This window comes from Lissotriton helveticus, chromosome 9 (genome assembly GCF_964261635.1).
Source record: "Lissotriton helveticus chromosome 9, aLisHel1.1, whole genome shotgun sequence".
Lineage (NCBI taxonomy): Eukaryota > Metazoa > Chordata > Amphibia > Caudata > Salamandridae > Lissotriton > Lissotriton helveticus.
Window position 1 is genome coordinate 345,236,511 of NC_136070.1, and position 20,550 is coordinate 345,257,060.

Consider the following 20,550-nt stretch of genomic DNA (forward strand, 5'->3'; position numbering starts at 1 on the left):
TATCACTATTATATGCAAAGGAGTACACCAACAAATACACAACCACCATCGCCACTAATACTACTATTATTCCTATACTCACCATCACTGCCACCAACATCACACCTAGCAAAATTACTACCACAATCATCACCAATTTCACCATCACTATTTCAACTTATGGCAATATTACCATCCCTGCTACCTCAACAACCTCTATCTCAGCTACTCTCTCCACCATCACCACCACCCACCATCACCACTACCATCTCCACAATTGCCACAATTGACTGTACTACCACCACAAACATTAACACCACCTCTAATATGAGCACTTCTATCACCATCATCACCACTGCTACCACCATCAATACATTTACCATTATTACAACTTCTGCCACCAACACAATGCTGTCAATGTTTGGGTGTGTGTGTGTGTGTGTATAAAAGAATTGCATGATTAGTGTGGTTTTTAATGTGTAAGAGAAAGAGTAATGTGGACATATACAAATGACACAATAGGTGCTATAAGTAAAAAAAGCCAGACCTAATGACTTTATCAATGCTTGTTAAACTTGGAAAGCCATTTTTCCTCGCAGTATGCATGCTCCTTTTTCTGAGAAAATCAAGCTTGGTGGCATATTTATAAATGCATTTTTAGAAATTATACAATTTAATGACTGTTGTTTAGCTGTTGCTTACAGATATAGAGCATGTAGTATGCAAAAAAGGACTCCAGTTGATTAGGAAAAGATGGCGGCCGGCTAGGAGGCTCGGTTGTGAGCCCCTCACCCAACAGCTAAGGCAGAAAGATCAATGCGGAAAGAGTCAGCGCATAATGGAATGCAGATCCTGCAGTAAAGCAATGTGACATTGCAGACAAACGGGAGCAAGAGACACTCTACCTCTGGGTCGACGCGGAGCCGGGGAACAGGACTTGAGAATCGGAAATCGGGTCCTCAAGCTCCGAGGTGGAGGGGCGGGGTGAGGCGGAGAACACAGGAGGCAGTGTTCTGTCCTTCCGGGTCAAGGAGGGAAGTGACAGCGGCGGCAATAGCAGCGGTAGGCGAGGCAGTGGATGCTGTATTTTCGGCCGCATTTCCAGAGCTGAGCGGCAGCAGTGAAACGAAAGAAAAGGTGGAGGTGCAAACAATTCAGGGCGACCGCACTACTCAGGTGTGGTTTGAAGCAGCCAAAGCGCTTCAGAAGAGCAGGAAAATCACTGCAAGATTGGCGGTAAAGGGAGTGCTAAATCAAAATTATTAATTCCCCATCAAGGGTTGTCGTATACGAAGAGGTCATTAAGACAACAAAGGTAAGGCGTAAATTACTCTTTAAGGAGTAGGATTACCCTGCTACATGAACGAGACCGAGAGCAAGAACCAGGCCTAGAAAACCCTCCAGAAATAGTAAAGTTGTCAGGCATATCTCCCCCGATAGTCCACAAAAAGTGCTAAAAAGAAGAAGAAACCGAATGCAACTGGAAAACTGCAATACCCTGCATCTAGAGCAAGCCAGGCCAAGCTAAAAACACCCCACCTGACAAAACAAAAGATAACCCCTCACTAAAGTCTTTTTTTAAAGTGCAAGAAAACCAGAAAGAGGGAAAATACCAAGCTAAGACTCAGACCGATAAACAGAAAGAAATATACAACAAAGAGACACCTGGGAAAATGTCAAAAGAAAGTACTAGTAACAGGTATGCTGCAATAGACACCCAAACCAGCAAGAGACAGAAACGGATGCCTTGAACCCCGCTAATATAGAAAAACCAGAGCAGTGCATAATGCCACAAAGGAATAAGGATTGTCTGGAAAATATGATGACTACCATGATGGAGGAGATGAGATCTAATTTTGATAAGTCAGAAAGGAACCAGACAAGAATCCAGGAAGTATGTGAGGAGATGGACCAAAAGATAACCAGTCTTATGGAGGGAGTAACTTCAGTCGAGCTGGAGGCTTTAAACAAGAGAGTGGAAGAAAATAAAAAGAGAAATAGACCAACTCAAGGCCTCTGAAAAAGTAGACAAAGTGGTCTCCGATAGGCTGGAAGCAAAGGAAAATCAAGCGCGACGAAACAATCTAAGAATTTAAAATGTACCAGAAGGCCTAGAAAGTGAAGACATTAAAGTGTTTGTAATGAAACTACTAGGTGACACAATACTAGGGACAAAGACCATTGATACGGCAGGGGACATTCAGGGAGTCCATCAAGACTCAGTTGGCAGGAACAAGATCAGGAAGAACCCAAGAAAGATCCTTATAAACTTCAAGAGTTACACCCTGAAGGAAAGAATTTTGAACGAGGGCCTGAAAGCAGGCTCATTCCCGCAAAAAGACTGGTCTTGTAGAATCAGGTCGGATATATCCAAGACAGCACAAGACAGACAATGGCAATTAGGCCAGTACATGCAGCAACTAAAGTCACTAGGAGCAACAGTTCAAATGCGTTTTCCAGCAGCACTATGCATAATGTGGCAAAATAAAATGCATAATATTAGAGACCCAAAAGAGGTAGAAAACTTTATAGAACAAATTAAACCACAAAAGTACGATCAGCGTAGCATATTGTGGAAGGCACGTAAAAAAAAGAGTGAGGAGCTCAAAGAGGGGCAAAAGAAATGCCCCAAGAAGAGTTAGAGTAGGCTTATCCAGGGAGGGATAGGGAGGGGGGCCACTAGAAAAAACAAACTTAAAATTAAAAAAGTTCACATGGTGGGGAGCAAGCTGGGGAAAAAATAAAAAAATATGAGGTACAAAGAGTCCAAAAAAACTGCAACAAAACCTGCAATAAGAACACAAGGAAAACACAAACAAGAGAAGGGAAGGTATAAAAAGAAAAAAGGGAGAAGGAATGTCTGTTAAAATATTGTCATGGAATGTAAATGGCCTCAGATTGAAGAAAAGAAGGGCCAAAATACTAGAATACCTCAAAATAGTGGACTGCGCCATATTAATATTGCAAGAAACACATTTACTAAGAAAAGAATGAGGAAAGTTCCTTAAAAATCAAAAGTGGATTGCTAGCTGGGTATGTACAAACCAGAATTGCACCATAAAAGGAGTCGCGTCTTAATTAAAAAATCGATAGGAGCTCAGATTGTACGGATAGTACGATCAGGATGACAGAGCCACCTTCATCCAAGATGTACCGAAGATTGTTAACTATTGGCAGAAGGACTGATTTATGTCTATCTCAGTCCGTGGGCAGAAAAAAGGGCTAGCCCCTACTGAAAATTAAAGTGTTTATGCTCCGAAACCCCTTTGTAGTGGCTCATCAAGGCCAAGATTTTAACTTTATTGTGATAGTACATTCTCTTCCCAGTAATGCCAACCTTACCCTTTCCCCTCCTTGGTGTTGCACTAGATTTCTGATTCATGTGATAATCAGAATGAAGGACATAGCTGATTGGGTGCGGGTTGCTCTCCCCTCTGTACAAGGCATAGAGACTGAAAGTATCGTTTTTTAGAGCTGCAGTGCTTCCAGTCTTGACCAGTGTTACTGCTGCTACAAGCTTTAAAATAATGTATTTACCGCAACAACACGTTCCTCTAAAAATTAGCCCACTGGTACTAGCTAAGTGGTATTTTGTGAAATGTTGCAATCCGTACTTTAGGGGGCACCCAAGCCTATTTTTGGTCCTAACCAAGTGTTTGTCTACTGAGAGATGTTTAAGGCACGGGCACAATGGGCTCTGGCCCTGGGGCCTAGCTTTTCAGGGGACCCCCTGAGAGAACCAGCTCTGTTCTGCAGAGAGCCTTGCCCGGGTGACCTTGAATAATTCATAAACAGATTGTTGCAAATAGCGTTTTCCTTTCATTTATTTATAATGCTGGTAATGTGTGAGACTCTAATCCAAACTTTTTCAGACAAATGTTGTGTTTATGTTTCATGCAACATCCATAAAAAAGTGTCTTTTAGATCAAAACAAGACCTCACATATGAGAAATGGGAGTGTGTCAGAGGTTATCTGCAGTAATATTAGTGAGCTGCTGCTGTGTATAATATTGACACTGTCCCTGAATATTAGATGTAAAAACATTCAGAATTTGGAGGAGTGTTCCTGTGCACTGTCAGTGACCTGGTCAAAGAGGGAGTAAAAGAGCTGAAACTGGATCATAAATTCAAAGCTGTTCTGAACAGGGGCCCCAAAATACTTTTGGCTGAGAGCCCCAAGATTCTTAAGATGTCCTTGTACTGAGTTCTCTGGATACCAATGAAGATGAAAAGGTGCTGCGAACATTTTCTATTTGTAGAATAACTGTCATTACTGTCACACAACAAGTGACTCTTTTTGAAAAGTCAGTGCCGCATTGGCATTCTTTTGTCTGGATCGGAAATCAATTTTCATGTTTTGACATATTGTTATTAGCAGCATCAGTCACTGCACACTTTTTATTGCCTGCATCAGTCACTGCACACTTTTTATTGCCTTCATCCGTCAGTGCATACTTTTGCATGGGAAGCAGGTAATTTCGCTTGACTGTTCTAAAACTAATATTTACAAGGAAAGTACCTGCAAAGCTGAGTGTAAGAAAGGGTCTGTTTGTATTCTGCAACAACGTAACTCATTAGGCAGAAAATTGCCCTTCACTTGACATTGTTTCTTATTGTTTTATGTATTTCTATGTGCGTACTTTATAGCCAACATCTCAGCTTGTAACAGTGCAAATATTCCTAGCAAAATAGAAATGTAACGCTGGAATGCTTTATGCACTTCAAATCATAGGCGTTGGAAGTAGGGGTGCAGAAAGTGGTGTCCTCAGCATAAACTTGATGGAGTTTCAATACAGAGGCCCTTAAACTGTGTTTTTATTTTGTCACATTTGCTATGCGTTCAAAGACAGAGGTCAAATGTCAAGCTATGTCTTCTCTCAAATCGTTGCTTACTCTTTCAACAAGTAGGTTGGTGTTTGCTTTCTTTGACTGCAAAGTTAGGGAATTTTGTCAAATGAACTATTTGATAAACTAGCTGGGGTGAAAGAATGAGCTGTGCGATGTCAGCATTTTTTGTAACACACATAACATTTAAATTCCTGTAAATGAACTGTAAATATATTTCATGATATATCAGTTGGGAAAGCACAAATGAAGCACTTTTTTTTGTAAATCTGTAGTGTGATGGAAAAACAGATTTTAATAGGATGAAAACAGATCAGGAGACTTTAGATGGTAATGTACAAATGATAGATGTTTGGTGTATCCCAATTCCCATACATTATCGTTTGTTCCCCATATAGTTTTAATAGTAAAACCACATGCCAGTAAGTGCTTAATTTTGCGACTATGGTTTCCGGTGCTCAGACCCTGCACTTAATTGTCAACACCGACTATTATGACAGTCGGCCACATGATGGCGCTGTCTGTCAAATTTAGAGATGGGCACACCAACAGTGGTTTATTAATTCTACATACCTTAAAATGATTTACACCTGCAACCCAAACCATTCTTATAGCTTTAGGGGCGTTGAATAGTCTGAATGGGCACACTTGTAAGAGTGTGATGGCTAGTGGTTGTGTTAGTACTGTCATTCCGGCCTATCTCCCTTCTGCCTTATTTGGCCAAAGTGGCTGAAAAAACGGTCAATTTGCAATTGATGGACTTTGTGGAAGAGGCCGCCCTACTACACGACACCCAGTTTGGCTTCCGCTCCGTCATTCAACGGAATCGGCGCTCCTGATGGCGGTGGAGACCCTACGTCAGGGGGTGGATGAGGGTCACACTATGGCCCTCATCCTATTGGACCTGAGTGCAGCATTTGACACTGTAGCTCATACCACCTTGCTACAGTGTCTGAACAGTGGTGGAATATCTGGAGCTGCACTCAAATGGCTCCAATCCTTCCTGACTGGGAGAAGCTTCCAGGTCCGTCAGGGCAATTATTATTCCAGGGACATCGGATTGGGCCAGGGCGTTCCCCAGGGATCGTCCCTGAGCCCCACTCTAATTAATCTTTATGTCTCCCCAGTGGCCCCGATCGTTGTGGGCCATGGCCTGCAAGTTGTGTCCTACGCCGATGACACGCAGTTGATCATCTCCCTTTCACGGGCCCCCGGCCTCGCTATGGACAGTTTCAGAGCCTGCATGCAAGATCTTGCAGCCTGGATGTCCACTAACTGCCTCAAATTAAATGGCAACAAGACCGAGGTGCTTGTGGTGGGGGGGAATCCATCTGTTTGGTCATCGGCGTGGTGGCCCACTTGCTTAGGTGAGGCTCCTACACCTCGTCAGGAAGTTAGGAACCTCGGAGTCTGGCTTGACGCTGACCTGTCTTTTGGACCCCAGGTAGGCCGCGTGGCGGGTGTATGTTTTAGCGTTCTAAAAAACCTATGGAAGGTCCTAGATCTCCTTCCTACGTCTGCTCGTAGAACGCTGGTACATGCCATCGTCACATCGTGCCTAGATTATGGCAATCTACTGTATCTGGGAGCAACCTGTAAAGTAATAAACCGCCTCCAGGTGCTACAGAATGCGGCAGCTCGCCTCATTCTAAAATCTCCCAAAAGATCAGCCTCTAGAGTTGCCCTCCAGACCCTCCACTGGTTGCCAGTAAGGAGCAGAGTCGAGTTTAAGGCCCTTTGTACTTGTCATCGCATCCTTGCTGGTAAAGCACCAGCACCACTCCAGAATCTAGTCACCAGGTATGTACCTATACGCGCCTTGCGCTTCTCCCATGAAGGCCTATTAAAGGTTCCTAGGATAAGGAGGGCTCGCATGGGAGGAAGATCATTCCGCTACCTGGTGGCAAAGAGCTGGAATGCCCTACCCCTTAACCTCCGCCTCGAGCCGTCTGAATCCAGCTTCCGAAAGAAGCTAAAAACATATCTATTTTCACGATAACTGGGCTTACTTATTCTTCTGCTTTTTGAGTTCTTCGGTTTTTTTCAGCGCGGGGACACGCCATCTGAGCGTACCAGGCGCTTTACAAAATTCCCTTATTATTAATATTATTGGCACTGCTGGCAGGACCAAGAGGTGGTGCAAGCTGCAGTGATCTCCTGACGAGGGCCCTGGCATTTATTTCTTTAAATTAAGCACTGGTGCGAATCTTGTTATTATTTCAAAGAAAAATATGCTGTCTATAAATGATAGTGCGCTGCCACGCCATGGTTTTGTAATACATTTGCATCAGCGTGATCCAAAATGGACCACCTCCTACATACTACACCTTTAACACTCTCCAGCAGAATTGGTGTGGCTCATTTGCTATACAAATTCTCTGTGTAATGCCTGGATTTTTCACAATCCCTGTGACATCAGTGATTATAAATTGATGGCAGCACTCCCACTCCAAAAATTGTTGCAGCACCACTGCTACAAATAAGCCATTTTGGGGCGTTTTGTATTACCTAGGCTTCATCTTAGGTTGAGGCCTAAGTCTGCTGCCTTTCCTTGCCTCTTGGAGATGATGGTCGTACTTGTGGCTACTTCACAGATCTGAACTACAGTTACAGGAGAAACATTTAACATATAAACATTGTACCTGCGGAATAACATGCTAATTGTTCTCGGGAAGCAAGGATTTGCGCTGTTGTTGGTTGCACCATCATCTCTTTTGGAACCGATCTCTTCAACAGAAAAAGGAAAGAAGAAGCTCTGGTTTGGAATTATAACATTTAATATGTCACCCGTAGTCACAAAATCCTCATCACAAGTTTCTTTTAAAAGAACAATGGTGAACTGAATAATATGGGCCCGATTCACAAAGGTAAATATGCATGTGTAGATTTACTCAGTGTCGATCTACTCCTACACCTAGGTGTAACTTTCCACTTTTTTGCTACTCAACATTTTTGATTGGAGATTTGAACCTAGGTGTAAACCAGGGGTCCCAAACCTTTTTGGTAATGAGGGCTACTTCTGATCAATGAAAATCATTGTGAGCGACTGAAGGCTAAACAACTTGTGCATTGTTACCAGACACCCTCACACCCATTTTCATTGACTTTAAGGCTAATGTCCATAGAACCAAATGGTATGGTCTGAAAAAATAATTTGACTCGGGGGACTATGACAGGGCTGCCATGTGTGTCAGTGAGAGCGTGGTCTTTGGGGATGTATGAAAATGTGTGCGTAAAAATGTGATATATGTGGCCGGGACAGCCTGTGTCATATGTACATGTGGCACAGGACATACCTTTTGCCATATGTGGCAGTTACATGTATAACACAAACATACAAATATTTTCTTTTAAATGGAAGAAATATAAAGCGCAGACAAATTTTCAAAATATGGAAAATTTCTCTGCACTTTAAATTTCTCCCACTTAATAACAATGACTGTATTTTTCAGTTATACATATGGCACAGTGTCCACTGGTCACTTGGAGGAGGAGGCCTGCTGTTTGTAAATACAGCTCTTTGAAATGGTAGAAAAATAAAATGAAGAGTTTACTTAATCACTATGGTAACATTTCATTTTAGTTTTATCCCATTTAAAAGCATTCAGGAACATCATATTGTTTCACACTTCAATATTGAGTTAGCACAGACTTTTGTTGAAAAATTAAATACCTTAGTGCTTCAGTTCTTCACCTCTGTGCCCTAACCTGTGTCATAATTCAGACTGAGCACTGCTTATTATCAGGCCTTGATATCTGCAGCCTGATGATAATGTAAAATAAAAACAGCCTTTCCTTAACTTTAAAGAGAAAATGTGACTCTGCTGCTATTTAAAAATTAACTCAAGGCTGTGAGTACTCTGAAGGTGTCTGGGAGCTAGTGGTAGCCTGCGATGGACTGGTTGGGGACACCTGTTGAACTACATGCCTCCACCCCACCCCAAGAGGTGCAGCCTTTGAGGTGGACTTTTTGAGGGTCAATTTATTACAAGCAATTTTTCATCTGTTGATACCAATCTCTACTGCCAGGCTGAATATCCCTCTGTGGTAAAGTGTAGGGAAATGTAATAAAGGTCATTATTTGAAAAAAAGCATACTAATATATAATAGCTATGTTTATACTAATTTATTCTATTTTGCCTGCCCTATGCTGCCTCCCAAGGAAGCCCCGTCGACCTTCGTGGAACATAGGGTATTGTTGATTCTGGTATAAAGGGTGTTTCCTTAGTCCAGTCTGCTGGTTATGAGTGTGTGGGTGATGGCCTTTCTGGATTCAGGGCGATCCACTTGAAAGTCTTACGAAGGATGCAGAGGGTGTTGAAGCACGAGGAGGAGACGGCGTTGATCTGTCAGGTCATGGTAAGGGATGAGTCGCGTATGATGCCGAGGTTCCGGACATGGTCCATGGGAGTAGGGGGGCTGCCGAGGGCGGAGGGCCACCAGGTGTTGTCCTATGTTGAAGGGGTGGTTAGGACGAGGACTTCTGTCATCTCTGAGTTGAGCTTCAGACAGCTTTTGCTCATCTAGGATGCAACGTCTCTCATTCCTTCCTGGAAGCTGAGTTTGGTGGTGTTGGGTTGTTTTGTGAGGGAGATGATGAGCTGGGTGTCATCAGCGTAGGATACTTTGCTGAGTCCATGCTGTTTGATGATGGCAGCTAGTGGGGTCACGTAGATGTTAAAGAGGGTGGGGCTGAGCGACGATCCGTGGGGCAGTTGATCTCTGTGGGTTTGGAGAAACTGCAGTAATCTGAGTCTTTGGGTCCGGCCGGTGAGGAAGGAGCGGATCCAGTCAAGGGCAGTTCCCTGCATGCCAGCGTTGTGGAGTTGTTGCGGAGTCTGGTGGGGAGACTGCGATAAAAACGTTGTAGAAAGCTGCAGAGACATCCAGTAAGATGAGGGCCACTGTGTGGCCTAGGTCGAGGAGAGTGTGGATGTTCTCTGTGGCAGCGAGGAGGGCAGTCTCGGTGTAGTGGTTTCTGCGGAATCTGGATTGGAAAGAATCGATGTTGGAGTTGTCTTCAATAAAGTTTGTGAGCTGGCTGTTGACGATCTTCTCTGTGACTTTAGCCACGAAGGGGAGGAGAGAGATGGGTCTGTAGTTTTTGAGGTCCGTCGGGTCTTCAGAGGGCTTTTTGAGGATGGGCTTGACTTCTGCACTTTTCCAGTCGTCAGGGAATGTGCCGGATTCGAAGGTGGCATTGATAGTGCGTCATAGCTCGGGTGCTATGGTGGCAGTGGCTCTGTGGAAAATGTGAGGTCGCTATTTGAACCATTTTGGATATTGGCTGCAAAAATAGAGATGGTAGCCTGCAACGAACAGCAGACCACAATCCATTTATTTACATACTCAAACAGGAAAATTTTATTTTTTATTTTTAATGAGGCAGCCACTTGACTTCTGCTTGCTTCCCCCAAGGTCACCCAACAGGTTTCACCAAGAACAAGGTGTCCTAAGGAGACACTCTCCTATTTGGGAATCTGTTACCACCTTCTTTGAGGTGTTGGTAACTGATCAGTGGTTTACAATTGTAATTGCAGTGGCTAATCATTGATACGCACCATTGCGACATGCAATTAAAAGTGGATGCCAGTTTCACAACTCCTGCTAACTGTTATTTTGAATGGTGCGTGAAACCAGTTTTGAGATTCAGAAATTGTTGTTAGACATGCAGAATGGGTTTAGCCATTACACAAAAGTCATTTTGTGGTCACGAACCCTCTGACTTTGCGAATCACATGATTTGCGATTGTAAAATGGCTTTGTATATCAGCCCCAAAGACTTATTACTGTAAAGGAGATCCCAAGAAGATGTGTTCTCCAAACTAGGTTCACTAGCGGCATTTGCTGGGAGTCACTCATTTTCATGTTAACATTCTCCAGTATTCAGTGTAAAAATTCCTGACATGTATTTTGCATCTTCACAGATACCCTGGAAATTCTAGTATGGAATCATTCTACCTTTCATCATCAATGACCACAGTGTCATCAACCTCTGCCACAGAATTCTCAGTAAGGTGTAGCAGTGGCTGGGGACCAGGGGCTTGATATTTATACCTACTTTTTTGATAAGCCTGCTTTTGTAATATATTCATGAAGCAGGTAATGCTAGCCTCCACAAGGTCTCACCATATATTGGCTCAGACTCAAAATATATCCAAGCACAATGGTTTGTTTTAGAATGACATGCATCACCCCATCAAGGAGTCAAGCGCATCGCATGACGTTAGGCACTTTGGTGCCATAAAACCATCTGACATCTCTGCACACAAAGGAATTTTCTGAATTGGTTTAGATCTGCCTACCAATTGTAAACCGCATGCTAGCCTGTCTAGAGAACCCATGTTAGGCCCATTATTCTAACATTCAAGATTGAATATCAAAATTAACCCTTCCTACCTGAAGGAACAAATACAAGAAGGTATATCCGAACCTTCATGAGACTCCTGAGCAACCTTTCAGGGCTATAAATGCCTTTTTCTGCTGTAGCCTTTACCAGTCCTTACGGGCAGACGCTCCACGTCCTCCACCTTTTTCGAGACAAAATGTGTGTCTGCCAGTGTCTGTCAGGCCGAACAAAGGTCCGCTTAACAGACACTTTTCATGTTCAGGTCAGGCAGCCAGGAGCCAGACATGCGCTGAATCTGCAGGATCCTGGCTGCCTTATTCTCACTTTACTAGGCTGAGGATTTCACAGCCCTGTGGACGTTACCTCTTCAGCCTGGCAAAGGTAACTTGAGGCCCCACCCACAAAGAGGGGGGTCACTGATTGCCTCATTTATTTATTTATTTTTATTTTTATCATTTATAGAGCGCCTGAATCACCCAAAATGGGGTATCTCCACGCTGTGAACGCAGCAGGAGGGTAGAGGGGGAGTATTAGCTGAAGAGTGAGGTTTTTAGTTTTTTTCTGAAGCTGAGGTAGTTGGTACACATTCTGGTCTGTTTTATTCGCGGGATGGAGAGGAGGCCTTTCCCCTGAGAACGAAGAGTGCGCGAAGGTGAGTGTCTGGTCAGTTTGTTGGACAGGTATAAGGGTCCAAGCTGATTAAGGCTCTTAAACACAAGGCAACAGATTTTGAATTTGATTCTCATGCGAATAGGTAGCCAGTGGAGTTTGCGGAGGAGGGGCAATGAGGGGGTGCGGGACGGTGAGCTGGTTATTAGGCGGGCAGCAGTGTTTTGCACCACTTGAAGGCTCTCCAGGGCAGATTCTTTGGCAGCGATGAGCAGGGCGTTACTGAAGTCCAGACAGCTGAGAACTAGGGCATGGACCAGGGTTTTTCGGGTGGACGTGGGGAGAAAGTGAAAGACTTTGCGGAGAAGACTGAGTGCATGAAAGCAGGCTCGTTTTGCGGTGGCTACATGTTCATCGAAGTTGATTTTACTGTCGATTAGAACTCCGAGGTTTTTGACAACTAGCTTGGGTGATGGTGCCTGGCCCATTTCTTCCGGCCACCAACTGGGGGACCAAGTAGAGACTGCATCTCTGTAAAGCATTATCTCGGTCTTGCCCGTATTTAGTTGCAGGAAGTTTCTGCTCATCCAGGTTGTTATTATCCTCATTCCTTCGAGGAAAGTGTTTTGAATGTCCGGAGTGTCTTTGTCGAAGGCGAGGAGGAGCTGTGTGTCATCCGCATACGTGATTGGAATGAACCCCCTTTTCCTAAGGAGTGCGGCGAGAGGGGCTACATAAATATTAAAAAGCGAGGGGCTGAGGCAAGAGCCTTGTGGTACTCGCTTGGTCACTAAAGTGGTTTCTGAGCTGTAGGGTCCAAGATGAACCGTTTGTGTTCTGCCACTCAGGAAGTCCCTTATCCAGTCTAGCGCTGTATCCTGGATCCCAGCTGCTTCTAATCTTCCGAGCAAGATCTGATGTGAGACGGTATCGAATGCGGCGGAGAGGTCGAGCAGCATAAGAATTACCGCTCGACCAGCGTCCGCCTGCATAGGAATATCATCGATCACATTGACCAAGGCGGATTCGGTGCTATATTTAGGGCGGAATCCCAATTGTGTGGGGTCCAGGCAGTTGGTGAATTCGAAATAATTGGAAAGGTGGGTGTTAATGTGCTTTTCCAGTAACTTACTGTAGAGGGGGAGGAGTGAGATGGGCCGGTAATTGGTAATGATTTCAGGCGGGAGTTTTTTGTTCTTCCTAAAGGGCATAATCTGAGCCGCTTTCCACTCCTCCGGTAGCTTGCCTTCTTTGATGGAACTATTCAGGACTGCACATAAAGGTGCAGCCAGTTCGGCTGCAAGTTTTTTTGCCATTTTGGCTGGGAGAAAGTCTTTGGGAGAGCCTGATTTGACTGAGGAAAGAAGGGATTTGGTTTCAGGGATAGTCAGGAGGGGAAATTTATCCAGGGTGATGAGACTAAATGGGTTGTGGGCAGAATCAGTGACTGAATTGTGACGTAGATTGGTATTTGAAGCAGATATTTTATTGTAGATGTCTTCGATTTTTTGGGAGAAATGACCAGTTATTTCGTCGCATAGGGATTGAGTGGGTTCATCAGCCGGACTACAGGCAGTGGGATTAATGAGGCTGTTAAGGACCTGGAAGAGGGTTTTAGGGCCATTGTCGGCTGACTCTAGTTGGGTGGCTATGTGCTTTTTCCAGGCCGCCTTTAAATTCTTATGATAGGTACCAAGGGCAGTGTTAAATTGCTCTCTGTCAGAAGGGTCCTTAGTGCGGCGCCAGAGGCGCTCGTGCTTTTTACATATACTTTTTTCTTCTCTAAGAGCGGATGAGTACCAGGGGGTCTGGGTGCGCTTGGGGACGTGAGAGGTTTGTTTGAGAGGAATAAGGGTGTCAATGGTAGATTTAACAGCGTCCTGAAGGGCCTTGAGACGATGGTCTACAGTGTCTAGGGATGGCTCATCAGGGGGAGTAAAATGTTCCTGAAAAAGGACAGGCGATAGAATGTGCCATTGTCTGTGGGCCTGTCTGGGTGGGTTTGTCTTAACTGCGCGTTCATGGGTGCCTTCGATTTTAAAATCGATTATAAAGTGATATGACCACAGAAGGGGTTTGGTGGATTGATAGGTTGCTTCTGGTGAGTTGGAGAAGATCAGATCTAGTGTGTGACCTGCCGTATGTGTAGGCGCATCATTGATTTTGGTCAGCCCTAATGCAGTCATTTCCGACAGAGGGAAGCTGCTTCTGGATCTGTGGGGATCGCGCTGTGTACAATAAAATCTCCAAGTAGGAGGAATTTGTTGGAGGATATGACATGAGGGGCGATCATATTTATTAGATGAGGGAGAGAAGGAGAGAGAGTGCCTGGTGGGCGATAGACCAGAGCTCCTTTCCAGCTCAACTTAGGGTGGATGTCTATTCGAAATATAAGGATTTCTATGGTGTCATTACAAATTTAGTCTAGCATGTAGGCCTTCATAGGGTCCTTATATATGATAGCAATGCCTCCGCCTTTTTTCTGTGGCCTGTCTGCTTTTAGGATGCGGTAGCCATCAGGGAGTGCCATGGCGATGGCTGGGGTAGAGTCCGGTCTGATCCATGTTTCCGTTAAAAAGCCAATATCTGGGCCGGAGGAGGATATAAGGTCCCAGATGTTAAAAGCATGCTTGGGGAGGGAACGCACGTTGGCTAGGAAGCAATTCCAGCTTGCTTTGGTAGCGTCCGAAATAGCAGGCTGAGTTATAATGTTGAGGTTGTTTGAAGAGGACAAGGGTGGGACGGTCTGGAATTTGCAATGAATGCATGCAAGGGGGACTTCTACTGCAACAGGGAATTTGTGCCTACAGAGGGATATAGTTATACGTGTGTCCAACGAGGGGGGGTTGTACCTGAGGGCAGTTAACTCCCGTTTGGTATATTTATAATTTTTCCTAGGATCAATGGGCTCTTTGATCGTAAAAATGGCAGAGTGCCTGGCTCCTGGCGGCAGACTGGCGCGGACGGGCGCAGACGAGCTTGCCTTTGGCGCGGCTTCGGCGCGCCGCCAGCGCGTCCGCTGCGCTTGTGCTTGCTCTCTGCCCTAAGTAGTCTGGGGCCGTAGAGAGACTGGAGCGCTACTTGCGGCATCCGCCGGAAGTGGGGATGTGACTGCTCCCGGTGTAGCCCTCCAAGCAAACGGCACAAGCCGGGTTGGAACGGGGCCTCGAGGCACAAGATGGTACGTGAGTTAAAAATCCAGGTATTTGGCACAGAGATACAATTATAAAAAGTAAAGTGCAAGTGAAGATAATTTTTAAAAGATGCTAGTACAGCAAAGCGGCACCTCTTACATCAGGCTGCGCGCGTCCACTGAACTAGTCCAATCTCTCTGCCCTAAGTAGTCTGGGGCCGTCGAGAGACTGGAGCGCTACTTGCAGCATCCGCCGGAAGTGGGGATGTGACTGCACCCGGTGTAGCCCTCCAAGCAAACGGCACAAGCCGGGTTGGAATGGGGCCTCTGGGCACAAGATGGTACGTGAGTTAAAAATCCAGGTATTTGGCACAGAGATACAATTTTAAAAAGTAAAGTGCAAGTGAAGATAATTTTTAAAAGATGCTAGTACAGCAAAGCGGCACCTCTTACATCAGGCTGCGCGCGTCCCCATACCTGGAAGCTTAAGTTTTAAGCCCTGAAGTCCCCAGAGCCAAGTGTCAATCAGTACATCTCATCACGGAGTGGGGTGGGGTCAGCAGTCTCACTGACCCTATCCCACTGTGTACAAGTGAGAGACGGCTGCCTTCCCTCATTAGCTTCGGTCAGCCAATGAAGGAAGGCAGCAGTCCCATCCCGCCTGGGACCTCCGAGGCTTTCCACCCAGAGAGCTGCAGTGAAGGTAATTTGTGTTTTTTGATGTTTGGTCGATACGTGTATGTATGAATGTATGTATGTTAGTGTATTTGAGTGAAGGAGTGTTGTGAGGGTGTGTGTCTGTGTGTGTGTGTGTATGTGTGTGCGCATAAGTGAATGCATGGGTATGAGTGAGTGCGTATGTCTGCTACTGTGTGCCCCTCCGCCTTCCTCCATGCTAAAATTACCGGCCGCCACTGTTTCATGAGAACCCTGTTACCTACTGAGGAGGCTGTTTGTTCATCCCAAAAGTGCCCAGAGCTGAACTGTAACATAAGAAGCCTACTACCCACTGTAGGAATTTTCAGCTGTTGGAGCACTGTAAATGGAACTGTTGCCTAGCTTGTAGGGGACTCACGATATCCATCCCTTCTGCTATCCTAAAATGGACTAGGTTTTTAGGAACCAGTCCTGAAGTTTTCATATAAATGAGGGGTTCATTGAATATCAGTGCAATTAAGCAACATGCATCAACTAAGGCAAATGGATTTACCCTAATTTATATAAGGTCCTATTCTTCACCAGTAAATAATCTCAATGTGTTCTTGCTTTAGAATATTCATATTTTATGTTTAACACATTTGTAAAAGCAATTTTTATTTATTTTGCTAATGTCTACATTTTGTGCCATTTCGCTTATTTAGGGCCAGATGTACTTAACACTAGTCACAAACGTTCTGTGACCAGTGTGGTATTTTGCGAACCAACCTATGTTCTAATAGGGCAGTTCACAAAATACTAAAGTGTAGTGTGTTGCAATTCAACCTACCTAATAAATATTAATGAGATAGGTTGCAAATAGTGACTCACTATGATTGGGGGCCAATGCTGGGATGGTGCCCTGCTGCGGTCACCAGACCACGATGTCTATGATTGCTTTTCAATAAAGCTAACTTTTTTAGTTTTTTAATGTAGCCCGTTTCCCTTAAAGGAAGAGGGTCTGCTGTTAAAAAGAAAAGCGTCTTTATGTGGGAGTCAAGGTGAGGGGGGAGAGGCACTGCCTCCTCTCATAAAACATGTTTTACATTCACAATGGGGACCCATATTCTTTAGCAAATTGGTTAACACGCTTTTTTGAGATGTTGGTAAAATACCAATGTGATTTTAAACATTGTTAGTTAGCATACTAATTCGGTATTTGGAAGGGATGCCTACAGCACACCCCTTCCAAATACTATTTTTATTATTTCTGAACACATTTACTTATTCAGAAACACTTTTCTGAACCGCTAAAAACTCTTAGTACATAGAAAAAAAGTTTTATTTCCATTTGAAACCCCCCTAATTTACCCTTTGCACACTTGGCCCTTTATATTTTTCAAATCTTGCTCAATTTTGACATTTTAAGTTATTTATTTAATGGTATTGTTGTTTGCTTAGGTATGCTAAACATTGACTAAATTTGGGCAATGCTATCAAGGGCAAATGTGAGCCAAGAATGCCCTTCGGTAAAATTGGGAGAGAAAATAGGCCTGTGCACCAAATTTAAAGTGACCCCCATCACCGAATTAGATAGCTTGAAAGTGGCCCATGCTTGCAAAATAAGGTAGCTTTGAACTTGTAAAGACCCGCTATATAAGTATTTTTCAAGATATGGAAGGTTGCATGGATTTTTGCCTGCTGCAGGCAACGTTAATTTTAATGTCAATGAAATCAACAGAAAAATGCAGACCATAAAACAGGCCCACATACAGCCGGAAAAACGTCACACACTGTCAGAGCAGCCCATCGGGCACTGCCTTATTGCCCTACAAGCCAGTCTGACCCTGTTAGCAGGGCCGAACTGGGAACCAAAACTGGGCCCGGCAAAGTGCTTGGCTGCCCCCCCACCCACTTGGCGGGGGGCGGGGGTTGGGGGTACGGCCGAGCTCTTTGCCGGGGCGGTTTTCAGCCGACTTTGTTACAGGGCCGATTTTGCAGCTAAACGGTCCTGTAACAAAAACGGCCCCCAGGGGCCCTGAACCGGCCAACACCCATGCAGCTCACCAGGGGATTGCCCGGTGCCTGCTATGGCCAGTCCGGCCCAGCCTGTTAGTGGCCCTCCTAGAGCCGTGTTGTGTTTGAGCAGTGTGGGAGCTCAGCCACAGCTCACCTCTCTTCCACAACCCACCGGAATCCGTATAAAAATCTCTTTGATGATGTGAGATCTTTAAACTGCGTTTCTGAGGCTGGTTGTCACCTAAGGTTTAGACGAAAGCAGCCTACAGACGCACCAGGATGTAAGTTTTCACCTCCATAAAAGTTTGTAACTACACGTGTTCTTTGTCACAATGGATTCACATTAAGAAGTGGATTCCAGCAGGATTCTTCCCCTGGTAAACAATTGTACCTCCATTTGTGAAGATAACTTACTAAAGCCACTTTTCCCTTTAGATACAACAAGACGTTGCAGAACCTGTTCACAAGGAGTCAGAAGACTATGGCGAATGAGAGTGCAGTCAGCAACGGGATGGGGGACGCTTCTTATGACATCACACATGAAGACCCATCACTGCCCCTGCTAGGGAAAGGTAAGGCAAAGTAGATGGGCCAAGCACTGGACTGTCTCCAGCAAGTTTGTCAACAGCTCAGGAAACAAGCACATTTTAACAATCCGGAAATGGCAAAGCCTCTTTGTTGGAATCAGTGCAAGTGTCCAGCATTGTTTTCAACCTCGTGCATATTTGTGTAGCAATTTGTAAATATTGGTAGACACTCAAAAATTACAGGGCCACGATTCTGTGGTATCTATTATATCTTGATATAATACATTATAGAATTAATTTGTCTTTGTTAATGGTGGAAAACCAATAATGTATGATAATGACATTCGATGTACTTTATGAGGTGGCATGTTTTATATTTTACAAACGATAATTAAAGTCAAAGCAAAGTCCCCCATCATGTGCATTTTTATTATTTATATAGTGAAAGGGCATCCGAGAATACTTAAAGAAAGTGTCTGACACACCACACTAAGAAATGCATTACTGTATGAAATGACCAAAACCACTTGAAACAATGAAAAATATCTTCATAATCTAAGCAGGACAAGATAAAAACATAGAATGACATCAGCGTTTATTTTAACTCAACATACTGCATTGATGAGGAAAATATTTTTTTTATTGTACGGTTAAGATGCATAAAAATAGTTCTAACTTTTGGGGGTTGATTAAGTGAGGAATGGCACAAGCTGTTTGTGTACATTTTTGCAGATGCAAGCATAAGACGTAAGTATATGAGTCGTTGCTCTATTGCTGACATCGTAAATTATAACTAAGGTTCAAAAGTTTAACCTCCCCATATTTTGTCGATATAGTGGATAGTTATCTGTTACTTGTTTAAAATCAATTGAGCTAAGGTGTTAGTTTAACCATAGCTGCCCAGGACCATTTTACAGCTGTTGCAGCCACAAACAAGGAGTGCATGGAGTGAAATTGGCAAAGTTAAAAAAACAACAGGATACAACTCTCATAAAATGGCTGCATGGCAGAAATTATGCAAAAACCTAATATTTATGGTAAATTTCCCTTGCCAAAAACGTTTTTGTTGGAAAAAGTCACTTCTTATCGCACAACATTTCTTCTGCTTGTGAAGTTGATGAATAAGAAACATTTAGTGTTTTATGGCGCGCTAAGTTACCTACTCAATTTACCATACTCACCTGGGCCCATAAACATACACACTTCGAACAGGTAATCCAGCCTTATACCATTCGCCAATCAGGAATTTTAATTTACTTTAGGACTTGTACCTATACACATTCACTTACCAATCCTTGTCACCTGTATTTAAGTCCTAAGGGATCAAAGGTGTTAGAATAATAAGTAGAAAAAATAACATTTACCCTCATAAATAACCACAGACTCGGGAAAAGTTTAAACACTTTATCTATGTAAATTCTTATTTGCACGAGTCCACAAAAGGTTAATGAGAGAGTTTTCAAGCAAGAATATAATAATCAATATGAGGAACTGTAGAAATATTGCGAGATTTCTATTAGACATTGATATCTGGGAAGGGTGAGAAAGGGAAACAATACAATGACATACCCACACAGATTTATATTTACCTAGAATGGTGTGAAGATCAACCCTGGCCACGGGCTGGGATAAAGGACAGGACTCCCGATAATTCAGGTGCCAACAGGACAGGTGCAGATCAGTACAAGACAGGTGCAGACCAATGCGGATCAGGACAGGACAGATACCTGTCGACACCCAATTGATCCTCTCCCTGGATAAGACCACCACCAAGGCAGAGGGAAATTTCAAAAACTGTCTGACGGCAGTGTTGCAATGGATGAGGGAAAACCACCTCTGTTGCAATACTAGCAAGACAGAAATCTTACCAATTGGGAAAGACAATCTTTTTCATCCAAAGGATTGGTGGCCAGATGACACCACAGCACCGCCATCAACTGTGGAAGTGGCCAGAAACATGGGCGTCTGGTTTGACACTGGCCTCTCCTTTAAGCCCCATGTTCTGAAACTGACCGGGACCTGTTTTGGGTTTATAAAAACCTTGAGAAAGTTTTTCAACCTGATTCCCCTGGTGGCCAGAAAGACAGTGGCAGTGGCCCTGATATCATCAAGATTGGACTACTGTAATAGTATCCTTGTGGGAACCAATAAAATCATCCTAAGGAGACTACAGGTAGTCCAGAACGCAGCAGCCAGATTGGTGTTGGGTCTGCCACGCAGGGCCTCGGCCACAGCTGCATTGAAGACTCTCCATTGGCTACCAGGTCTGCAAGAGAATTCTGTTCAAATTGCACCTAATAACATTCAGAGCCTTTCATCAGCTAGGACCCGGATATCTTTCAGCAAGATTCAAGCCATAAACCACGATAAGAACACTAAGGTCAACTACGGCTAACCTGCTTAGCGTCCCAGCGTTTAAGCTAGTCACCAGAGGCGGAAGGTCAGCGACCGTC

The 20,550-nt window shown here is 44.1% G+C and overlaps 1 protein-coding gene across 1 annotated transcript in view; it reads left to right on the top strand.

Annotated features, from left to right (window-relative positions):
* The window catches only part of LOC144781303 (sodium/potassium/calcium exchanger 4-like), a 492,418-nt gene that overhangs the window by 203,061 nt on the left and 268,807 nt on the right, over positions 1-20,550 (top strand). Inside the window, exon 9 of the mRNA XM_078660074.1 lies at positions 18,006-18,142. Coding sequence (XP_078516200.1) covers positions 18,006-18,142 — 137 coding nt within the window. The remainder of the gene's footprint in view (positions 1-18,005; positions 18,143-20,550) is intronic.